This window comes from Bidens hawaiensis, unplaced genomic scaffold (assembly GCF_021521415.1).
Source record: "Bidens hawaiensis isolate Kalapana, Puna unplaced genomic scaffold, B.hawaiensis_p1.1 tig00004283_1, whole genome shotgun sequence".
In the NCBI taxonomy this organism is placed as follows: Eukaryota; Viridiplantae; Streptophyta; class Magnoliopsida; order Asterales; family Asteraceae; genus Bidens; species Bidens hawaiensis.
The window spans coordinates 771,060-797,027 of record NW_027491258.1 but is presented as its reverse complement, the minus strand read 5'-3'; the positions used below and the strand labels follow the sequence as shown (position 1 = coordinate 797,027).

At 38.2% G+C, this 25,968-nt stretch overlaps 1 protein-coding gene across 3 annotated transcripts; it reads right to left on the bottom strand.

Annotated features, from left to right (window-relative positions):
* Window positions 1–474: 474 nt before the first annotated feature.
* On the bottom strand, window positions 475–22,558 carry LOC143626208 (BI1-like protein). 3 transcript variants are annotated; one of them, XM_077096357.1, is made up of 4 exons: window positions 22,269–22,557; window positions 21,246–21,359; window positions 21,005–21,162; window positions 475–892 (listed from the first exon to the last, which is right to left on the bottom strand). In XM_077096357.1, the coding sequence occupies exons 1-4, from the start codon at window positions 22,531–22,533 to the stop codon at window positions 788–790; spliced, it is 642 nt and encodes a 213-aa protein (XP_076952472.1). In that variant the 5' UTR covers window positions 22,534–22,557; the 3' UTR covers window positions 475–787. The 3 variants fall into 3 exon arrangements, with proteins under 3 accessions (XP_076952472.1, XP_076952469.1, XP_076952470.1); XM_077096355.1 differs by lacking the exon at window positions 475–892 and adding an exon at window positions 20,638–20,908; XM_077096354.1 differs by lacking the exon at window positions 475–892 and having other exon boundaries at window positions 20,634–21,162; window positions 22,269–22,558.
* Between the last annotated feature and the right edge of the window lie 3,410 nt (window positions 22,559–25,968).

Genomic DNA, 25,968 nt, shown 5'->3' with positions numbered 1-25,968 from the left:
CTAAGTCAAAATCCGGTGTCACATAAACGTGCTAAACACATCGACATTGACTATCATTTTATTAGAGAATTGGTCTCATCCGGTTGTTTACATACCAAATTTGTACCTATCACATTTCAAGTAGCCGACATATTCACCAAAAGTTTACCGCGGCCGCTCTTTGAACATTTTCGCACCAAACTTCGTGTCGGACCGCTACCTATTCGCTTGAAGGGGTGGGGGGTAATAGGCGCTAAAAGATAAAGTTTAAAATTCAAATGTTGTTGACTAGTTAATTTAGTTAGTTTTTGTATTTTAGTAAAGGAGCAAATTACTCCTATTAATTTGGTATCTTTTGTGTATATAACGATGTATGTTGATGTGAATAAACAACCTTTTTGACTCTTTCACCGATTAACACCCCTAATAGCTCCTATCTTGGTTTCCATATCAACTAGTGAGCACAATGCACTCACATTTACACATAGTCATAGCTTTGCAATGAAACACAATTAAAATCATTACAGCATATCAAACACTTTGATTATCATACTTACAAATTTCGGGTCATAATGTGCTCTAAGTCCAGTCCAGAACACATAGTATTTTTATAGATCAACAAAAACAAAGAAAAGGGATAGATGGTGAACACGCATGGAGTTATTCCCGCAAAGCAAGCTCAACATCCATCATGATGCCTAATTGTCTCCTTGCCTAGCTCAACATCCATAGAATCGAAAGGAAGAGGTTTAATATGTCAAGATAAAGAGTAACCGATGCCCAGATGTACTCGTCATAAGTAAACCGCTTAATCAAGTTTTCTGTGTCGTAGATTATGTAACCAGAAAACAACACTGCACCAAATCCACCAATAATGGCATTGGTTGCTGGTCCAATCATGGGGGAAGAACACCTGCAAGTCCAAACAAGTCGCGTCAACACTTTGTTTTTTGTTTTGTTTTTTTTCTTTTTTCCTTGTCTGGCCACGGTCCGTTTCCACCAACCGGCCTTCGGCATAACCACGGTCACCGGGGGCTACGTGTCTACTTATTTTATTTTTTTCTCTGATTTCGTTGGGATACCGATCGTGTTTGTACTATCGAGGACAATAATTTGTTTTTCTATCCCGACTGCATATCGTCGGGATTAGTTTGTTTTATGTATTATGTTTTTTTTAAATGTAAACTTCAAATGTATATTTCTATCCCAACGATATGTCGCCGGGAAAAATATAAAGTCAAAGTTTCGTTTATTCAAATTTCTTTTGGCTTATTAACAGTAGACATGTGAAATATGCAGTCAACGTTTTTTTTGTTTACTTATACCAACGACACGATGTTGTCAGGATTGGCTAATAATTTCTTTTGGAAAATTTAAGCAGCTCTTGAGTATTTTGATAGAATTTTGGAGCTAAGAATCAAGAACCAAGATCAAGACTAGCTGGGGAACCAGGCGACAATACTCGTGAAACTTGGTGTTGTATACACGAAGGTTTGTCCCCACGGCCTTAAGATTCAGAAATTTGGTTTGGATTTGGTCGGTCTCATGCATGGGGCAAAACTTTCCCAGCAACAGTATCTTAAACTCTTCCCAGCTCAAGTTGTACATTGCCTCTCTCCCTTTACTCATCAACATTGTATTCCACCACTCGAGCGCTTCTCCTTTGAACATAAGCGCAGAATATTGAATCTTCTCCTCATCGGTACATTTGCTTGTTATCATGATCGTCTCCATCTCCTCAAGCCATCTCACGGTTGTGATGGCTCCTTTGTCACCATGGAACTCTTTCGGTCCATAGTATTTGAAATCTTTAAAGGAACACCCACAAATTTTGAGTTTCTTGAACTCTTGCCTAACTCCACCATCGACGTTAGACTCATGGACACTTTGTTCCCTATGCGAAGGTCTAGATCGAGGTTTAAAAATAGATTTTCGGGAAGGATTGACCGAACGAGAGTGTTCCGAATTTCGAGATTGAGACCTTGCCATGGATCTTCTCTCACCGCATCTTTAATCATCTTTTGTATTTTAGTCATATATTTTTCGGGAATTTCTTCCTCTTGATTACCCACGGGGTCTTTCCCCTTATTTTTTCTCATTTCTTGCTCTTTTCGAGCATTCTCGTTGTTATTACTTTGTTCAGACATGTTTCTTTTCTATTCAATTTATATCTAAAATTCAAACAACGTTTTCTTTTATTAACCATAATATTTTATTATACATTCCTATATATATATATATATATATCACAAAGGATATATATATATATTTATTCTACATTACAAACATGTATATATATATCGTTCCAACGATATATATATAATTATCATCCTATCTTTATTCTTAAGAACCTTTCAACGTTCTTGATACATACATCACACATATCATACATGTTTATATTACACACACATCTTCATATACCACCATCTTCAATCTTTCAAGAACTTTTTCACCGCCCTTGTCAGCCTGTTACACTTATGAAGAAGCTTCTCTCCCATCTTCTTCTTCTTCTTTCCTTCATCGGCTACCTTCTTCCTCCAATCGTCGGTTTCGTGCAAAGCGTAATCTAAATGTTCTTCATACGATTGCGGGACCTTGTCGGGTATCCATATTGTGGAGGTGGGTCACGGTAACCCAATGTCACCATCTCGTAGTGATTCCTCGGTTCAGGATACGGAACCTCAGTCTTGTCGGATGCAAGGTAGAAGAAAGTCTTAGCAGCCATGTTTTGTTCTCGGATCTCATCAGCTTGCTCTTGAATTGAGGGAATTTCTCCTTGGAATGGTGGGAAGCTTGGCGAAGCTTGGTTCCTGAGTTGCTCCAGATATTGAACATACGGATCGACGGAACCGTAGCTTGGGTTTTGGGAAGTGAGTGATCCATCCATTAATTCTCATTGGGATTATCGGGATGCTCTTCTTCCGGTTCTTCCTCAGGATTCTCCTCTTCTTCGGGGTCCTCTTCTTCTTCGGGATCCTCCTCCTCTTCGGGTTCTTCTTCTTCCGGTTCATCTTCCTCCATGAGTTGTGTAGTTTCATTCACCATTGAGGGCATTTTGAAACTTTTGTAGGGCATCATTACCCTCATCTTGGGCTTGAGGGACGGACCTTCGCCATTGTTGGGTTGAGAGTTTACTTTGTTCATGGTGGAGCTTCCAGTAATCCACCTTCGTGGGTCAGAGTGGCACTGCATCCAGTCGGAGGATGGGGATCTTGGTTCTTCTTTTATGAGTCGGTTTGAGAGGAAGGCATAGGACGGATGTGGGTTCGGTAGGTATCCAGTTGGGTAGTACTGTGGTACTTGTGGTGGTTGGTAAGTGGGAATCTCCGAGGTATGGTAAGTCGGTACTTCAGAGGTTTGATACATAGGTATGGTTGGTGGATGGTAGCTTGAGTGTCTTGGTGGTCCAATTCCTTGTCTTGGTGGACTATCGAGAACGTCTATTGGATAGTGTCGGCTTTCGGGGTAGTACACAGGTTTGGGTCAAATCGTGTTCCACATCTTGGTAAAAGTATGCTTCGTAGTAACCATCATTCATGTTGTCTTCGGGAAAAGGTTCGGCTATCCCGGCCTCTTTTGCTTCTCGCACATATTTTTCCATCCAACTTTTGAACGACATCTAACATTTATGGGTGGTTTTAGAATGTGGAGGGAAAGAAAAGGTTACCAACCTATCTTATCCCTAAAACAAGTAATCAATTATTTCCTATACTTGGATCGAAGCTTGGGTATTGTTTTATGATACCCAATTCGCTAAGATCGATGGCTCTGATACCAACGCTTGTCACCCCCCAAAACACGGCCTAGGAGTGTGACGGCTATGTTGGTACCACAAGTGTAATAAATCAGAGTTACGTTCAATTAGCGACAGACTTGTAAAACTTGTGGATTTAAGTTGTAAATATTTACATAAACAAAAGTCGAGGATTTAAAAGATTCCCGAGCTAAGTTTAAAGATTACTTGTTTACATTACAAAAAAAAACCACCACCATTTATATATTAAAGTTTTATACAAAAAATCCGAGCCATCGGATTTATATATAGCACTTCGACACTCCAAGTGCTAATCTTGTTCACCTGCAAAATGTAAAGAAAATACGTCAGCAACGAATGCTGGAGAACACTCTGACGCTAAAATATTTTCTTTTACTTTATTACCCCTCGAGACTACGCCTGCCTCGGCCCAACGTGGCTTAGGAATAACAAAGTTAAATAACAAATTTATAAATTCAAGCCTCTACTATAGGTCACCTCAGCAAACACCGCAGCGTTTAACTTAGTTAAGTACCCGTAAATATACACAAAGATCGTACTTCCCGCGGGAAAGCGTCCTCCGATCAGGGTGGTGCGATGTGCCGATCGCGTAGTACCACCTATGAAAGGATCCAGACATACGTATACCACAGCCTGAGGGCTAGGTTTATACTTTCATTTATAATGGTTTTAGGAACACGTAGTTCCTTGTAAACAATTTTCATATAACATTTTTGACTTGTTTGAAAACAAGTTTATAAAAGTTTGGGGGCGTATTCACCTTATCTCTTTGGGATCGGCTTCACTCACCGTCCGAGGGTCTTTCCCTTTTTATCTCACACCTATAGTACGAGTATAAACATTTGTTAGTCGGATATATAATCTGGCTTAAGACCTTTAGTCTTTATATCTTTACCTCGATGAACCATTAGTTCATGTATTTCTTTTACTTGAAAACCTTTAGTTTAAAAGTAAATTATAAACCTTTAGTTTATATAAAAACCCGACGTTTCTTCTTCTCAAAGAAACTTATTCTTTTTCTTTTATTATTTAAGAATACTCATTATTACTTAAATAATAATTTCATAATAAAGAATATAATCATATATACTTACACACATATATATTTGTCAATTCATATTCTTATTTCTTTTCTTTATTATGATTGTATATCTTTTCTTTTATCGAGGTATCGAGTATAACCTCGACTTAAGGCTTAAGCCTTTAATATAATATTATATTATATTCATTTGTCGTTACGCCTAACCTTGTTGGCATTTAGAAACTCTAGGAACTCGAGCAGCACTTCGACGCCGCTTCACTTTCTCGATCAACTTGGACACGCCAATGACAACACCAACCATTGAGAATTGTCGATACGCCTTTCGAGAACAAACACCTTCCTTGGTCGTATGTGGGTGGAGGGTGGCACGCACTTCGACGAATCGTCGATACACAAACGAGGGAATCGAGCACGCTTATTGAGGTGGATCGAGGGCACGTTTTTCAAGGGTTTGAGAGATGTTAGACAAAATTTTGGATCGCATCGCGGTACGCGATGGGCTCCTAGACACCTGTTGCGTAGCGCGACGTAGGTCTGGCCAGTCACCACGTAGATCTGCCACGTGGTGACACGTGGCAGACGTGTTGCCACGTGGTGACACGTGGCGGCGGACAGTGCCACCGTGTGCCACGTGGCACACATGTCACAACGTGTCAGACCACGTCATCGCGATACGCGATGACGTTGGTCAACAGCGATCGCGTATCGCTGTTGACACCTTCCAGAACGTTTGACCAAGCCCCATCGCAATACGCGATGGGCTTGTCTTTTGTCCCGTCGCGTATCGCGAGAGGACAAGAAAATCAGAATTTTCATTTTAACCCTCAAGTTTGAAATTTGGCAAATTTTAATTCCTTGGCTTTGGAAAGTTTACATTTTGAACTCGAAATTTTCTCGATGTTACACCAACTGGACTCAGGCCCAGGACCCAACAGAGAATTGTGTGGCCGAGAACACAAGGCAGAGAACCCTTATGTTGACCGAGAACTCAGGTTGACTGAGAACTCTCATGTTTGACCGAGAACTCAGGTTGACCAAGAACTCATATTGATCGAAATCCCATGTTGATCGAAAACCATCAGGTTTGACCGAGAACTCTCAGTTTTGACCGAGAACCCTCAGGTCAGATGTTTTCAGCTCATCTTCCTATCTTCTCGTTTCTTTCCTTAGTCTAGTTAGTTATTATACGTCCATATCAAAAAATTTTAACCACTTTTCTCCACCATTCTTAACCGTTTACCACCCATTAACACTACAGCTTCAAGGTCTAACCCATTGTAGTCATAAAGTGTAAACCTTTATAGTGCTAAAACGTTATAGGCTAGATCTAGGGTTTATCTAGGAGCCTTATGTTACCATAAGCCCATTAAGTTCATTTTAATCATCAAGTTTGCATTTTTATGAAACATCTAGACCCGATCTAATCTAGGGTCAAGTTTCATGGCAAACCGTTCATAAAAACGTAACCTTTAAACGTAAAGAACATACCTTTAGACGTTTGTTAGGTCACGGCTAGCTTGATGTTCAACAATAATCTTGTATCTTGTTTGTGTGATCAAGATTTATCAAGGTTTCCACTTGGTTTTGGTCTCGGGTCCTCTTTTCTATCTTACGGCCGAAGGAGGAGCTTTGTGTGTGTGTTTTATGGTGTAAAATGGATTGAAATGGAAAGGATTAGGGGTTTAATGGGCATTTATACTCCCTTAAGCCCATGGACCTAAGCCAATCTTTCCTTTTTGGTCCATAATTAACTCCATCTAATTAGCCTACTTATCTCTTTATCTTTATTATTTATTATCCTTCTAATAGCTCAAGTAAACTATTCTGTCATAACAAATCAATATAAAATATTATTATTTGAAATTTAGGGATGTTACAAGTCTCTCCCCCTTTAAGAGGTTTCGTCCCCGAAACCTAACTTTTAAGTCGGATTAAACTTGCGCATTTCTTCTTCAACTTCCCAAGTGGCGTATGATCCTTTGCGATGCTTCCATATCACTTTTACCAGGGGTATAATCTTGTGACGAAGTTGCTTTTCCTTGCGATCAACAATCTCTATGGGTTACTCAATGTAGATTAATTATTCATAAACCTCAATATCCAACAATGGCACGTGCGACGTGTTATCAGCCAGGCATTTTCTCATATGAGAAACATGCAAGGTTGAATGAATTCCTTCTAACTCCTCAGGTAAATCCAGCTTGTAAGCCATTGCACCCACACGAGCTATAATCTTAAACGGTCCAATGTACCTTGGACTCAACTTTCCCATCTTCCTGAAACGAATGATTCCTTTCCAAGGCGAGACCTTGAGCATCACATTATCACCAACGTTAAACTCAATCGGTCGTCGCCGCTTATCAGCGTACGAATTCTGTCTGTCTTGAGCAGCTTTCATTCTTGCCTTAATTTGATCGAACTTTGAAGATTTTTCTTGAACCACTTCTAGACTTCCCATTTCTTTCTGACCAATCTCTCCCTAACATACCGGGGTTCTGCATCGTCTACGGTAAATAATTCAAAACGGTGGCCTGTCGATACTTGAATGGTAACTGTTGTTATAGGAGAATTCTTCCAGATGCAAATGATCGTCCCAACTTCCACCAAAATCTAAAACACAAGCACGTAGCATATCCTCAAGGGTTTGGATCGTCCTCTCAAATTGTCCATCTGTTTGAGGATGATATGCCGTACTGATGTTTAATCTTGTCCCCATGGCTTCATGGAACTTGTTCCAAAACCTCAAAGTAAACCGAGTATCCCTATCAGACACGATCGATATCGGTAATCCATGCTTAGTCACAACCTCTTTTATGAACAAGCTTGCCAACGTTTCTGATGAGATAGCCTCTCGTATAGGCAGAAAGTGAGCACTCTTGGTCAAACGGTCCACTATCACCCAGATGGTATCATGATGCTTAGCTGTACGAGGTAGCTTAGTTATGAAATCCATGGTGATGTGTTCCTATTTCCATTCAAGTATCTAAAGCGGTTGCATTTTCCCATAAGGCTTCTGATGTTTGGCTTTGACTTGTAAACAAGTTAAGCACTTACTAACATAACCCACCACATCATTTTTCATCCCTGGCCACCAGTAGTCTCTTTTTAAATCTTGATACATCTTTGTAGCTCTTGGATGAATTGAGTATCTTGACTTATGAACTTCATCTAAGATTTGACCTCTAAGATCTCCATGACGTGGAATCCACATACGGTCGAACCTAGTCTTAACGCCATGAGTGTTTTACATCAACTCATCTTGCTGGCCGTAAATTCTTTCCTTCTTTATTAGCCCTTCATTTACCAGTACTTCTGACTGCACTTTGATGAATTCCTCGAATAAGCTTGAGTTCATAATCAACTGGTATGACTTCACTGTTGCAATGACCTCCTCGTTCTTACGACTTAGCGCGTCGGCGACCACATTATCTTTACCAGGATAGTACTTAATGTCGCAGTCGTAATCCTTGATCAACTCCAACCACCTTCTCTGGCTCATGTTCAATCCCTTCTGCTTGAAGAAGTACTTTAAACTCTTATGATCTGTGTAAATGGCACACTTAGTACCATTCAGATAATGTCTCCATATCTTGAGAGCATGCACTAATGCTGCTAGCTCTAAATCATGCGTCGGATAAGTACTCTCATGGACTTTCAACTGTCTAGATGCGTAGGCTGTCACTTTTCCTCGTTGCATCAACACGCAACCTAACCCCCGATACGAGGCATCTGTACAAACAACTAAATCCTCGTCACCATCGGGTAAAGAAAGGATTGGAGCTTGCGTGAGTCTCTTATTTAATTCCTCAAAAGCTTCTTCTTGGAACTTTCCCTAACTGAATACTACCGACTTTTGGGTCATACCGGTCAATGGTGCGGCTATCTTAGAGAAACCTTCGATGAATCTCCTATAGTAGCTAGCTAACCCTAAGAAGCTTCAAATTTCAGTCAGATTCTGCAAAGTCTTCCAATTCGTTATCGCCTCGATCTTAGCTGGGTCCACGGTAATCCCTTCAGGATTTATCACGTGACCTAGGAATTGTACTTCTCGTAATCAGGACGCGCATTTCGAAAACTTAGTGTACAACTTTTCTTTCTTCGGAGTCTCCAACACCTTTCTCAAATGTTCAGCATGATCGAACTCACTCTTCGAATAAATCAATATATCACCGATAAAGACGATAACTGACTAATCCAACATCGGCCGACACACCCTATTCATCATGTCCATAAATGTTGCGGGGGCATTAGTTAGACCGAATGGCATTACGAGGAACTCGTAATGTCCATATCGTGTTCGACACGCTGTTTTAGGGATGTCTGCCTCTTTTACTTTCAGCTGATGATACCCTGATCTGAGATCTATTCGGGAAAACCAACTTGAACCTTGCAGTTGGTCAAACAGATCATCAATCCTTAGTAGAGGATATCTATTCTTTACCGTAAGATTATTCAGCTCTCGATAATCTATGCACATTCTCATACTTCCATCCTTCTTCTTCACAAACAACACCGACGCACCCCACGGGGAAATACTCGACCTTATAAAACCTTTGTCAAGGAGTTCCTTCAGTTAGGACATCAATTCCTTCATCTCAGACGGCGCTAGACGGTAAGGCGCTTTCGCGACGGGTTGGGCTCCTGGTACTAAGTCTATTTGGAATTCTATCTCTCGCTCCGGTGGCAACCCCGGAAGATCCTCAGGGAATACTTATGGGTAGTCGCGCACGATAGGAACATCTTTCATTTCTTTCATCTCGGTCGTAGTGTTGACAACATACTCCAGGTAGGCACCACACCCTCGCCTTAACAGTCCCTCGGCTTTTATCATCGAAATGACATTAAGCCCAGAACTTTCCTTATCACCATAAACCGTCACCGCGGTACCATCCAAGGAATTTAACCTTATCATCCTACTCTTACACACTATCTGAGCCTCATACTCAGACAACCAATCCATTCCCTAAACCACATCGAACCCTCCTAAGGTCATAACATACAAAGTAACAGGGAACTCATGTCCCTCTAACTCTATCTTACAGTCCTTAACCATTTTCATTATTTTAACCAAAGTGTCACTAGCGGTTTCTACTATAAACGTTTCAGACACTCGGCAACATCTTTGGCATGTTCTTGAGTCAGCATGTAATCTCTGGTCTTTGGTCTTGTTAGTTCAACATCCTTCTTTCCGCTTCCTCTGGCTCCCCCATCGGTGCATTCCCTAGCAAAATGACCTGTCTTACCGCACTTGTAACATGCGAGCTTAGCACTGCACTCATGAGAATAATGACCTGCCTTTCCACACTTGTAGCAAACATTCGATCCAACTCTGCACTCCCCAGCATGCATCTTTCCACACTTATGACATGTATCGGAACCAATACCCCACCTACACTCTCCACCGTGCATCTTACCACAAGTCTTACATGACTTCTTCTCCCATACCTTCTGTTTCTTGTCCTTGGAGTTCCACAACTGAGTACCGGGTCGTTTAACATGAGCGACCCACTTCTTATCTTTCTTCTTTTCCCCACAGCGACATCATCCACAGCCAGGTCCTCATAAACCATCTATGAGAGTTCAACAGCATAGTCAAAAGTACCAGGTTTATTCACCCTGACTGGTATGAGAACATTCTGCGGCAACCCACTCACATAACACTTGATTCTCTTAGCTTCGGTGTTGACCATATCGGGTACCAACCTAGACATTAGGTTGAACTCGGTGGAATACTCACGGTGTGTGATCGTTCCAGCTTTCAGGTTCAGGAACTTCATCTCCGCTCTCTCAACTTCTACGTCAGCACAGAACCTTTTCATCACCAATTCCTTTAGATCATCCCACTTCATAGCCTTAACCTCCTCGGGACTCTTCCTTTGCTCAATCGATTCCCACCAATACATCGCCTCATCACCAAACGATTGGGTGGCATAACCAACATCTTGGTCGGGATGGCACTCACTAATGCAGATAATCTTGTCCATAGTGGTTATCCACTGGAGAGTAGCGATTGCGTCTCCTAAACCTGTCAGCTTCGGCGGATCGCAACCTTTAAATGACTTGTAGTTGCACCCAACTCGGCCTATTTGCCTATCATCAACCTTTACTGACTTAACCACACTCGAGGCTTCCTTCTCTCCTTCATCATCTTTCTTACTCTTCTCCCCAAACTTCTCAACTCTTTCATGGCTCCTAGAGGTCCCTTCAGGAGTCAAGTTCTTCACAGCAGTAGCCACAGCTTGAACAATAGCTGCTTGAATTACGGGATCTAGTTGCACCCCTTCGTTGTTGCTTGGGTTTTGTCTAGTTGCGCTTCCTTCATATCATGTGTTGGAAGTTGTCTCTACAGAATGTGTGATCAAGATTTATCAAGGTTCCGCTTAGTTTTGGTCTCGGGTCCTCTTTTCTAGCTTACGACCGAAGGAGGAGCTTTGTGTGTGTGTTTTATGGTGTAAAATAGATGGAAATGGAAAGGATTAGGGTTTAAGGGGTATTTATACTCCCTTAAGCCCATGGACCTAAGCCCGTCTTTCCTTTTTGGTCCATAATTAGCTCCATCTAATTAGCCTACTTATCTCTTTATCTTTGTTATTTTATTATACCCCTACTAGCTCAAGTAAACTTTTCTGTCATAACAAATCAATATAAAATATTATTATTTGAAATTTCGGGATGTTACATCTTCCTAGTTGTTTAATCTTCCATGTTCTTGATCAAAGCTTGATTGTGAGTGTGTGTTTGATTTGAATTTGAAATGTTTGTGTGATGAAAGTGTTCATGTGTGTGATGAAAGTGTTTGTGTGTGTGTTGTGTTTATAGAGAGAGTAAGGGAGGAGTAGAGTGGTGAATGACTGAGTAGGGTGAAAGGTGGATTGGTTTGATTAGTTATAACACATCACATTCTAGAGTAATCATTGGCTAGGTGATTTGGTGGTTAAAGATTGGATGAAAAAGAGGTGGGGTGGTGATGTGGAGGGTGAGCCGGCCAGGGGGGGTAGGAGGTGAAGAGTTGGCTAATTACAAATTAATCTTAGTTAATCGTTTAACGTATTGCGAGTTTTAGGTAATCAATTGGATCCCGTTTTTAATAATTTTTGTCGGACTTTGAACAAAATCAAATTACTGGCTTTTGCTTACTTATTTTCCAGTTTTCGCAATTCGAGATTTCCTAAATTATGTTTATACATTGTCTCCAATGTTTTAACATATATTTTAAATTTTTGGGGCCATTAAATCATATTAATGATTTATTTACTTTCTGGCTCGCTGCCCGAGGATATTACACGTCATGCTCGTTATGTGTCAAAATTTTGGACTTTTTGTTGACTTGCAAGATATAGTATCTTAATAAAGGAAGATTTTATTAATAAAATGATATTATATTATTAATCATGATTACATTAATGATAATTTTTTCCGAGTGTTACATTCTCTCTTCCTTAAAGAAATTTCGTCCCGAAATTTAGGAAGTGTCACTGGCTTTAGACTCTACTGGAATCAAGTGAGGATATTTTTTTTCATATGGTCTTGTCGTTCCCAAGTGAACTCATGACCTAACCTTGAATTCCAACGAACTTTGACTAGCTTGATTCGATTTCGTCTAAGTTTTTGTATTTTCTAGTCCATGACCTCTACAGGCTCTTCGACGAATCGAAGCTTATCCTCGAATATCCACAACGAGAACGATCAGTGATTCATCGGATAAACATTTCTTCATATTTGATACGTGGAACACATCGTGTATTCCGTTCAGTTTTGAAGGTAGTTCGAGTCAATATGCTACCAGACCAATTTGATCGGTGGTTTTGAATGATCCAACATATTGATGACTCAATTTTTCCTCTTTTCCAAATCTGATTACTCCTTTCCAGAGTGAGAATTTTAACAGTACTTGATCTCCTACTTGAAATTCCAATGGTTTTCTGCGATTGTCAGCATAACTCTTTTGTCGGTCTGCTACAACCTTTAGGTGCTGTTTGTTTTTGCAGACATAAACTGTCTGCAAGCTGATTTCATCTGTTTTCATGTCTGCAACTGAAGATGTGGTCTGAAGATCTGCAAGCTGAAAATATAAGACTGTTTGTTTTTATAAGCTGATACTGTCTGCATAACTGTCAAACTTATCTCACAAGATAGAAGTCATTTATTCAAGTTACATAGAAAATATAATAATAAAATTGTGGCGGCGGACGGTGGGTAGTGGCGATGGATGGCGGTGGTGGACAGTGGGTGGTGGTAATGGACGGTTTTGGTGGGTGATGGACGGTGGTAGTTGACGGTGATGGCGTCCGACAGTGGGTGGTGGTGGTGATGAACGGTTGTGGTGGGTGGTGGACGGTGGTGATTGGTGGTGGCTGTGATGGATGGTGGTGGTGGTGGTGGTGGCGGACGATGGGTAGTGGTGGTGGATGCTGGTAGTGGCGGCGGACGGTGGGTAGTGGCGGTGGATGGTGGTGGACGGTGGCAGTGAGGGATGGTGGTGGTGGCGTACGGTGGGTGGTGGTGGCGGACGGTGGTGGGAAGAGTGGATGAGAGGGTGGCTTCAAAGGGATAAGAGTATGATTTTTTTGCGAAGATGTTTTAAGCAAGATTTCTTTGCTTTTCTTTTAAGATGAAAGAAGATAACTTAAGATCTGTTTTAAGAAAAAAAACAAACAGTCTTCAAGGGTAATGTCTGCGCGCGTGCAGACATTAGCTCCCTTGAAGATGTTTGAAGAAAAAACAAACACCCCCTTAACCTGTCTTTTATCTGGAAGACCCTGTCGGTGGTCTCCTGAACAACCTCAGGTCCTATCAGTTGTTTTTCTCCAACCTCAGCGCAACAAAGAGGGGATCGATATTTTCTTCCATATAAAGCTTCAAACGGTGCAGCCTTAATACTAGAGTGGTAGCTGTTATTATAGGAAAATTCAGCTAACGGTAAATGAGTATCCCAAATTTTTCCGAAATCAAGAACACATGAACACAACATATCTTCTAACGTTTGAATGGTTCTTTCACTTTGTGCATCGGTTTGAGGGTGATAAGCAGTGCTCATGTCCAATCGTGTGCCTAAGGATTCGTGTAGAGATTGCCAAATCAAGAAACAAAATGACCGTCTCTGTCAGAGATAAATGAAACGGGTACACCATGTTTATCTACAATCTCTTTTAGATAAAGTCGAGTTAATTTCTCTAAGCTATCCTTCTCACGGATGGGAATGAAATGGGCGGATTTTTTTAATCGATCCACAATAACCCAAATGGAATCGTGGTTACCAGGGGTAGTTGGTAGTTTGGTCACAAAATCCATGGTAATATTTTCCCATTTCCATTGCAGAATCTTACGCTGCTGTAACAATCCAGATGGCTTCTGGTGTTCAGCTTTCACTTTTGAACATGTCAGATACTTGCTGACATAAACCGCTATATCTCCTTTCATATTTGGCCACCAATAGAATTCTTGGAGAGCTTTGTACATTTTGGTTGATCCTGGGTGGATTGAGTAATTGGATTTATATGCTTCATCCGTTACTAGGTTTCGCAAATTTCCATAACGTGGTACCCAAACTCGATCGATCAAGTATAGTGTACCATCAGATTTTGCTATTAATTCACACTCAAGACCTCTTATGTTCCGGGGTTTCAAGGCTCCTCTTTGTGCGTCACGGATTCGAGTGGTAAGACTCGTCTGAATTGTTAGTCCTAATGCAGGGATACGAAGTGATTTTTCTCTTTCTTTTCTACTCAAGGCATCAGCTACAACATTTGCTTTACCGGGGTGGTAGCAAATGTCGCAATCGTAGTCGTTGAGTAGCTCTACACACCTTCGTTGTCTCATATTAAGATCTTTTTGGTCGAATATGTGCTGGAGACTTTTGTGATCGGTGAAGATCGTGCACCTGGTAACATAGAGATAATGTCTCCAGATTTTGAGAGCAAATACCACAGCTCCTAATTCTAGATCATGGGTTGTGTAACTCTTTTCATGCACTTTGAGTTGTCGTGATGCATAGGCTATCATTTTATCTCATTGCATAAGCACGCATCTGAGTCCTAATCGTGAAGCATCACAATAAACTACAAATTCGTCTGTTCCTTCTGGAAGTGACAGGATTGGTGCACTACACAACTTCTGGTTAAGTAGCTGGAAAGCTTCTTCCTGCTTCTCAGTCAAATCGTATTTCTTGTCTTTCTGGGTTAACTGGGTTAAAGGTTGAGCTATGGTAGAAAATTTTTCGATAAATCTACGATAATAACCAGCCAATCCCAAAAATTGTCGCACTTCAGTTGGTGACATTGGTGTCTCCCAGTTCTTAATTGCTTCAATTTTATGGGATCAACATGAATACCGTTTTCATTAATTACACGCCTAGAAAATGGACTTCTCGGAGCCAGAAATCGCATTAGAGAATTTGGCATATAATTTTTCTTTCTTCAACAACTCTAGAATTAATTTCAAGTGTTGCTCAGGCTCTTCCTTGGTTCGTGAATAAATAAGTATATCATCTATAAATACTATCACGAATTTATCCAAGTATAGTTTACAAACTCTGTTCATAAGGTCCATGAATACAGCAGGTGCATTCGTTAGACCAAACGGCATGACCAAAAATTTATAGTGGCCATATCGAGTTCTGAAAACAGTTTTATGAACATCCTCTTCTGCAACTCGCAGTTGGTGGTATCCGGATCGCAGATTAATCTTTGAGTATAACTGGATCCTTGCAACTGGTCAAACAAATCATCAATCCTCGGTAGTGGGTACCGATTCTTAATCGTAAGTTTGTTCAGTTCTCGGTAATCGATACACATCCGAAAAGGTTCAATTAATTGCGTTATGGTGTTGTTATAATATAGATTGATGAACGAATTAGGTCGGCTAGATATTAAAGAAATTCGTATCACAAACGATCGATTAAACATAATTAGGAACGTCGGTGTGCCGATTATGGCAAGATTAACGAAACCCTTGATTCAATTTCCAAGTTAATAACGAAAATTATGGTTCAAGCTTGTTAAATGGATCGCGGTTTGAGGAACGGGTTTGGGTTTGGATCGGGTAAACAGGTTATTTGGATCTATTTGAGTTATATATATATATATATATATATATATATATATATATATATATATAATACATATATATATAAGGTGGAAACAAAGTTGGACAAAAGTTTAGTTTGGGGTTAATATTGCCAAATTTTGAAAGTTATAATTTATATAATATGTAAATAATTAAAAATAATATTATAACAATTAATTCAACTCGATAAACGCGATATTTTTATCGATAAAATTTCCCAAACATCGAAATGGGTCGGGTATTTAATAAAGATCTTAATTTGACAAGTCCGAATTGTTACATAAAAGGTTATAAAATTTTAAATAGTTTTTATTCAGAGGACCGTTGTCAAATGGTTAATTTTGACCAACCAATCAAGATCAAGCCACACTACCGTTGTGGGGGAAGCGCTCCCACCTCCAAAACCTCCAAGGCACCCATTGGTTAGGGGTGGGGGGGGGGGGGTTCTCGGCGTTTAAGGGGGTATGGGTGGGGAAGACGCCTACTATAACTGGTCTAATTAGGTGTTATGTGAAAAATAAAGTTTGCTTTAACGGAATAGTTAGACGGTGTATCAAAAAAAACTCATTTTACAAACATTAATTTAATGATTTACAATAAATTTAATACCATTAAAGTTTTGGTTTTAAAATATGACACTATCAACGTCTTTTACAATGAACTTTTATGTTAACTTACACTTTTATTCTTGCGTCTATAGGGAGACAGGGGTGCTCTCGGGTAGGCAGGGTACTCACATTGGGATATACCACCCCCTTTTTTTAAGGTTAGTTAAATGAGTGGCTAGTGTGTGTATATATATATATACATATATATATATATAGAGAGAGAGGATCATGAGAGAACTTCATTTTATGGAGAGAACTAAAGAATTAATAATGAAGTATTTTTAATTTAATTAAAAAATATATTTTTTAAATTTTTTTTCTTTCATTCTTCTTATATGTTGTTATGCTTCACCACAAAAAAAATAAAAAAAAATAAATAAAAAAAATTAATGAGTAATGCATATATGCAATACACCGACTTTTTTTATAATGCATATGTGCAATAGTGTGCATTTTGATATTTGAAATAGTATTGAATAGCATATATATAGTTGTTTGTATTGTTTATTTGCAATAGTGTTATATTATATACAAAAATTAAAAAAAAATCGATATAGTGCATATGTGCATTAGTGTTGTATTACATATATGCGATAATGTGTTTTTCATACAATTATTAGTGTCGTATTTGCATATATTCAATAGTGTGTATTGAATAATGCAATTGTGTTGTATTATATGCAATAAAACACTATTGTATATATGTAATAGGCATTAGTGCACATATGCACTACAGTACTACACCGACAAATTTTTATTTTTTTTTAGTATCAATATCATCTTATTAGAATGAGGAAAGAAAAAAAATCACAAAATATTTTTTTTTAAATATTTAAAAATAATTCTTTACTAGTTCTCTCTTTAAGAGGAGTTCTCTCTAGATCCTACCCCTATATATATATATATATAGGGAAGGGTTATACTAAAAATAAGTAGTTTCCTAGGAAGACTAAGAATAAATCATAGCCATTGGATCATATCAATCAATGGTTGAGATTTAAAATTACCAAAAACCGTTATAGTTTCCTAAAATTACTCTTTCACCATTATAACCGAAATAGTTTCCTAGAATTATTCTTTCACCATAGGTTTTAGTGCCAAATGTCAAAATTCCATTGATTCTTACCATTCCCAATAAACAACTTCTTTTTATTTGAACTCTTTTCTATATATATATATATATATATATATAGAGAGAGAGAGAGAGAGAGAGAGACGTTATTTTTGATCCAATCTCACATTGGTCTGCCTAATGTGTCATTTGACCTCAGTCATTCCAGGCAAAAGGATCTGTTCCTGGACTTCGGTTAGGGCAAGAAGGCTACGGTTAAAAACCACCGACATGTCAGAGAGAGAGAGAGAGAGAGAGAGAGACCATCTAATGGACCATGGACTAAACGGCCACTGCCTCAAAGGACTATGTCCATGGGACACCCCCCCCCCAATGCAGGTGTCTTAACATGCGTTTTAAGAGCCTACAGTGGTCTTAGAATAGGTCTAGGGTTGTAGTAAGTCGTCGGCATATCGCGCGTAACAAATCCTTATTAAGTAATGGCTTTTTAAGGGGGCCAAGGGGCTGGTTTCGATCCCGCTTGGTGGTGCCCCTCTGGATTATTGTTGACGAGCGCACACAACCCTGTACCTATTCTAAGACCACTGTAGGCTCATAAAACGCATGTTAAGACAGTTGCATGAGTGTTTATATATATATATAGAGAGAGAGAGAGAGAGAGAGAGAGAGAGAGGTGTTTGTCTCTTTATCAAATATATTTTTAGTAGCTGAAAGGAATACTTGTATAACATTATGGGATTTGTGGGGACTAAGGTACCTTAGTGACCACCCCTCTCTTTCTACGGTTGTTTTGTCATATCCAGGGGCGGATCTATGGTACAAATGGGTGGTTCCTCGGAACCACCCGAGTTTTGAAATAATAGTGTATATATGTATAAAAAATATTAAAGGAACCACATTATAAATTGGAAAGGAACCACCTCATTCTTATTTGACGCGCTTGTACAGCTGGTAAGTTGTTGATTTTGCAACCTAGAGGTCACATGTTCGATTCCGTTTTTTTACACTTATTTTTTTAACTCACTCTTATACCAATTAGGGTTTTATAATAATAATACACAAACACCACAAAACACACTGCAGCGCCTCTCCCCTGATCCCTCTTCAAGACTACTAGCCGTCCCCGTCCGTTCTCCGACCACCGCGGTACCGCCGCCGCTTTTCCGGCCGTCCTTCTACACTCCTCCCGCCGCTGCATAACCTTCCACTCTTCCTCGAAGCTCGATTGTTCGAATCCTCCCACTTTGAAGGAAAAGTTGCATTCATTGTCAGATGTTAATTGTTCTTTTTCTTCTTCTTCAATGTTAATTGTTCTTAACTGTTATTGTTGGTTTCAATTTGTTAGGTTGTTAGAAAGATAAGCTGCAGAAGGTTCTGCAGAGTGGATTAGAGGGTGTTTGTTAAATGTTGAATTATTATTATTAAAAGTGGAACAATAATAATAATGTTGATTGTTAGTTGAATTGGGTGTTTTGATTTAAATGGTGTTAGTTGCTTTTGGATTTTGAGAAGGTTGTTATGTTTTGGATTCCGGCTTCCTACTGTTTTAATGTATTCTCTCTGTTCTTTTAAGCGTAGTTGTCAAAGGCGCAAGGCGCGCTTAAAATGTCCTTAGATTAACAAGGCACGTAGCATAAGCATATCGTTTTTTTAATGTATTAAAACAAGGCGCAAGGCGCGCTTAAAATGTCCTTAGATTAACAAGGCACGTAGCATAAGCATATCGTTTTTAGGGGCAATACGCATTCAAGGCGTTGTGACTTGTGAGCCTTGGGTCTAGGCACAGCTTCTTAGTTTTTAATTTGCTATTTTATCGTATTTTTATTTGTTATGAACTTTGCCCGAACTATCGAACCGACCCGAACCTCAAACCGACCCGGAATTTTTTATACCCGACTATATGAAATTGAAACAACAAAACGTAGTGCACCACCTGAAAAAAATTCCTGGATCCGCCACTGGTCATATCTAGACATTCAGTTAGATTAATAACTTACATAACTATTGTTTTAGTTTTTATGTTTAGAAGATTAACTTACATAACTCTTGTTTTAAATTTACTCTAATTTTTTTTATGTTTAGAAATGAACCGATAAGACATTTAGGTGAAGAACCTAAATCAACTATCAAAGATTCATTAAATTCTAATGAAAATAATAATTAAAAAAAAAAGTCAAGAGAAAACTGAGTTTATCTAAAGATGAAACCGTTATGTTATGTTGAGAAAGATGTTTCTTCAAAGTCAGAACCTCCGTTATTTCAACTTCATGATTCGCTGGTCATCTGGGTAATAAAGTTATATTCGGATTCATCTGGGTCTACTTTATTGTAAAATAAGTAAAGTTTGAATAAACATTCAAGAAATAATTCTTAAAACATGACAACTTAAAAGGCAAGCAACACCTAAGGGCCAAAGACAAATAACCTAACAATGACCACCGACAACAACCAACATCGCTAACACAACACTACTCACACCACTCGCCAAATTACTAGCTGCCACCAAGCTAGTTTTGATACTTTTCCTTAAAACGACTCATCGCAAACCAAGAAGATTATAGTCCAGGACCGTTTTGACTTTCACTCAAACCTGTACTGACCGATGCAGACACAGCAACCAACCTCAAGCGGTCGGTTTGGCCAGGTTATATTACACCCAACTTTCAGTAAGCAAATGAAACGGCATTGCCACCACTTGATCATCATTATATGAACTTAAACAAGAGGTTCAGCTTTTAACTTATCCGATTTCTCTACAAGCCCACTTAATCGTTACAATCCTTTATTCATCCTTTTGACTTGCTCCTTTTTCTGGATTTAATCATTAATATGATAACACGATCAAATATTACTTTTGAGACGAGTAGATTAAACTCGGATAAAAAACACCCCTAACTTAGATCCTATCTTGACTTCCTTCTCACCTACTGAACAAAATGCACTTACATTTACACACTAATAGTACCTTTGCAATGAAACAGAGTTAAGATCATTACATCATCAAACACTTTGATTATCATACTTACAAATTTCTGGTCATAATGTGCTCTGTACATCAGAACACACAGTATTTTATAGATCAACAAAACAAAAAAAAAAGATAGATGGCGAACACATACGGAGTTATTCCAGCAAAGCAAGCTTAACATCCATCATGATGCCTAATTGTCTCCTTGTCTCAGCATCCGTAGAATTGAAAGGAAGAGGTTTAATATGTCAAGATAAAGAGTAACCGATGCCCAGATGTACTCGTCATAAGTAAACCGCTTAATCAAGTTTTCTGTGTCGTAGATTATGTAACCAGAAAACAACACTGCACCAAATCCACCAATAATGGCATTTGTAGCTGGTCCAAGAGGAAAGAACACCTGCAAGTCCAAAAAAGTCTGGTCAGCGTTACTCAAAAACTCAAAAAGTGCAGTGTCTGTGTATGAGAGAGAGAGAGAGAGAGAGAGAGAGAGGACCTGCATGAAACTGGTGACTAACAGAATAACAAGGCTTGTGAACAAAATGGGTCCTAGGAAGCTAAAGTCCTTGCCCTTCTTTGATGCCCAGAAAGTGTAAGCGGTCAGAGATGAAACCACTGCTGATGTTAAAATCAAAGCCTCGAGCACGATCTTTCCTGTATGATTAATATGGGATGAGTTTCGTTTTCAACACACAAAAATAACGATCATTATGAGCATTAAGATTAAAATAACGAACCATCTGTGTTGGCACAGCTTACGCCTACAGTCAAGCTCAGAGATGCTGTGAAGAGCCCAAGGAAGACCAAGTTGAGTGGATGCTTTTGTTGATACACATGCAACGGCCACAACACTGCAACAAATTTCTTGTCATTGACTCAGTTCATCATAATATTATATACACTTAAGCAATCCAAAGTGTCAATAGAAAAAAAAAGTTATTTCATTATATAATCTGTTCATGAATCTTCTATATGCAACATTGGCATTTCATATAACTGAAATATGTGGAGTTCAAGCTATCAGGAGCAAATAAATCAAATGTGATTGTTGCATAAAAGTATAAAACACACATGACACATAAGATTAAACGGAATTTCCTGATTCGATCTTGTTCGATGGTCAACTAGTCAAAACTCGAAGACCTATTGGTCTGAAACTAAGAATTGGTCCCTTGGTAAGATATCGGTGCAAAATATCGGTCCTGATATTGTCAGCGATACTGACCGGTATTTGACCGTATATGATTCACCGATATTCCCGATATTAGTTAATTGCGATTGCAAAAGGTTAATTTGTTAATGGTAGGATAGTATACTGAATTGTTAGTGTTAAATCGTCATATATATATAAATTCCGCATGATATTAAAATTACCAATATCCCACCATGATAACCGATATTTGATATTTTTCGGCATTAACTTGATAGCTAAGAAGCCCTAAAATTTACCAAAAACCTAACGTAAATTTGGATCTAAATCACAGATATGCTCCTGAGGTACACTGTAACAATAATCAACAATTTAATTCCCATTCACAGGTCAATAATCATAGAGATCTAGAAATCACAATTTAACATATTAAAAAAATAAAAATAAATAAATAATAATAATAAGATAGCAATTCTATGCAAATTAAGAGCAGATAACCAGATCTAGGGTTTGATACGATCAAACCAACACTTAATATCCAATCGGTTAGATCTACAGCAATCAGGTTTCAGAAATAATATTAAAATCAGATCTAGGGTTTGATTCATACGTATGAAGGGTAAGAAGACGAGAAACAGCAAGAGTGCGGAGTTGCCACGGAGGAGTTCGTTGATGGGAGCATAGAGAACGGTGAGGAAGGATACGGCGGTGGTTAAGACCATCTGAGCGGCGAGAATGCCGTAAACCTTACGGATGAAACCCCAACGAAGGATGTTTTCGCCATGGCTGAGCCCAGGGTACAGAGTTGCTGTTGATCCTTGTTCGATGTCACCGTCTCGGTCCTCCTTGGTGTTGATCCGCGTGAACTCCAACATTTTGGTGGATTGGATTGTGGTGTGAAGATAGATGTATGATGACGATGATGATAATAATAATAATAATAAGGGTGTTTGGGTTTATTTGAGTGAAAAAGATCTTATTAATTTATAGATTTTTAAAAGAAGTTTTAAAAAAAATGTTTGGATTAGTTTAGAAAATCAAAATGACTAAAAATGACACTCTTTTTTAAAAGAAATGTAATGGGTTTTGAGTATTAGAAGGGTGTAATAGGTAAACCAAACACATTAAGTTAATAAGTTAGGAAATCATAAATTTTCAAAACCCTCTTATTTTGCCTTGGCCAAAAGTTAAAAACCATAAGTCCTTAATGTTTGCCAAACACCTTTTACACATTATTAACTTTTTAAAATGTTAATAAGTTATAAGTTGATAGAAATAAGGAATCCCAAACACCCCCTAAGAGTTGATGATGTGAGTGGAGAAGGAGTCAATGAGTCGGTGGTGATGGATAGATGGATGTCTATCAGGTTAGGATTTGGACCCGACCGGATATTTATGTTTTTCTATTTTATATAATTTTGAGAAAATTACTGTTTTAGTCGATGTGGTTTTTAGGCTGAGTCACTTTTAGTGCTTGAAAAAAAATGAATTGTTTAATCCCCGTGGTATAAAAACTGAACCGCGTGAGTCCTTCCGTTAGTTTGGCGTTAGTTTTTCCATCCAAAAAAGTTTGAATTTAGTGTTTTACCCATGATTGATTATAAGAGTTAAAAGACACCAGCGACCATCATTGGAACCCTAATTCACAACCTCTTCTTCACTCGATTACACCTCCTTCGTCATATGGAGACCTAATTGAATGATTCTTCTTCTTCCTCTTTGATATGATTGGAGCCAAAATGTCACAATTCTCCTTTTCTTCGTCGGTGAAATCGATGTCACAAGGTGTCAATGCATCATATTTGTTTTGCTCATGTGGTGCAGGTACGTACTATCGTATATCTCGGGCGGATGCTAACCCCGGCTGGCGATTCTTGTTAACATTAGTATAATTATATTACAATAATTTGTTTATTGTTGTCGTATACTATAATAAACCAATAATTTGAACTTCCTTTATAAAATTCATATCTTGTATTATAATTAACAGCAGTAACACAAAACCAAAAGGAAGATAAACTAATTGTAAGTTTGTATATCAAAATCCTCTTCAGGAAGACGTAGCCTCCGCACTCCACAGGTCATCAAATGAATGAAGGTGAACGACTGATAAATCCGGCGAAGGTGAACGTCGGTTGTGTCACACCCCGACCAAAGGCGGCGGAACATGCAGGGGTGCAACTGATTGCCCAAATACACAAGACACTATTTAAAGTGACAATATTTATGTCACACCCCGACCAAAGGCGGCGGAACATGCTGAGGCGTAACGTATTGATTGGACAGTAGCTCAAAAGACACTAATTAAAGCGACAATAATTATTTAATTCATTAATATCAAAACACAATTATAATAATCAAATCAATACATCATACTTCTTGGGTTTTAAATAATATCCTAAGGTAAAACTAATTTCTTCGATCTTGAACAATGTAAATTTCTTGTACCTGTAGCATGTATAAAAATAGAGTTTGTCAACACGAATGTTGGTGAGAGTACATAAATTTTAGTTGATATATATATATATATATATATATATATAAACCACAATTTATATGTAAATGATGAGTATTACAATTCATATGAAAATGTAAACAAGTAAATAGATGTGGACCCGTTCTTATTGATACGAAATCAAAGTACTTGGGTAAGTGTATGATCATACTAGATGAGGATAGATTAGGATGAGATACCAACCACCAAACATAAAATAAACAATTAAGCACATAGAGCATGCAACAATCACTCATAAACATATATTGAATTGTGTTATAAAAAGATAAATAAACAAAATGAGTAATTTAAATAGGGTACACAAGCCACCCCCAAAATTTAAAATATGAAAAAGGGGGATATGAGTGACCCTAGATAAATAAATAACTAGGTTAAAAAAAGGCTGAGAAAAAAAAATAAGAAAAAGGTGGCCGACATGTTCGGTTTATAAATATTAGACAAAAAGTTTGATAACAATATATTTTATTCTACTTTTTATAAGTTACGAGAAAAGGCTAATTACTTGATTTATAGTCACATTATTTTAGTTTTAGGAAAAATATATGTTACAATATTTATTAGTTAAATTTGATGCGTTCGTTTCGTTTCCGAACCAAAAATTATTTAAGAAAACAAGTTAAACAAGTGGTTCATTTTTGGTCGGACATGAACCAGGTTTTGAGTCGGGTTTATGTCAAACATATTTGAAATGATAAGATGAAGTGACATGTTGAAAATGTTTTATTTGGTTTTATTAGTTTTGTAAAAGTTAATTTCTTTTTTTTTCATTAACATAAAACTTTTATAACCGAATGTTAGATGAGCCGAAAAGTGGTTGTGAAACACAGCCATGACGATCAACAAAAAGTGACAATATGGTGATGAACACAGGATGTGTTGTAGGGAAAATAATAACTTACCCGATTATGGAAAGAAATAAATAGAAAGAAGAACTTGAACGTTTTGACTTTCTTGGTCAAACTTGCTTTTTAGCACAAATTGGGAAGCAAGAACACAATTGAGAGAGAGAGAGGCTTTGAGTGAGAAATGAGTTGTGGTGCAAGATTTGTAGAAGTAGAGGCTAGTATATATAGGCCAAGAATCGTTAAAAACAAGGTCAAAACGAATTAAATTGATAGCTAGTCAAGTGGCAAGTCTTAAGCAAAAGTTACTAATACCCTAATAGTCTTGATAACGTTTTTCGTCAAGTCCTCGAGTCAGCAAAAGTCAAACCTGTAACATTTCATAAAATAAAGTTTGTCAACACAAAAGTTGGTGAGCAATTCATAAGTTTGAGCATATAAGTATATAGTAATAAAAAGTCACAAAACTTGTATACGAAACGATAAATAAAAGCAACGATATGGATTATATGAGATCGCTAACACATTAGCGACACCTGCCATAAGAGAATACCAGATGGTTCAGGATTTTTATATGAGGTCGTTAATAAGAATACATAAACGGCACCGTCTATAAATAGATTCGGATTTCATGAGATCGTTAATAAGAATACATTAACGGCACCGTGCTATAAGAGAATACCAGATAGTTCACGGATTTATGAATCAACCTTCCAAAAGCGGTAAACACATAAGCATATAAGCTTGTAAGCATAGAACACCAAATCGAGCAATTTTATAAGTAAAGTATACAATCACGTTTGTGGGTTTAAGATTCAAGTAAATAAAGCATTTAGTTGATAAGTATGAAATGTCACCCCATAACGAAAGATGGAAAAAGGGGTATGAAAGTACTCACCTCGATTGACGAACCGAGAACTAATAAATGATTGACAAATAAATGAAGCTCGAAA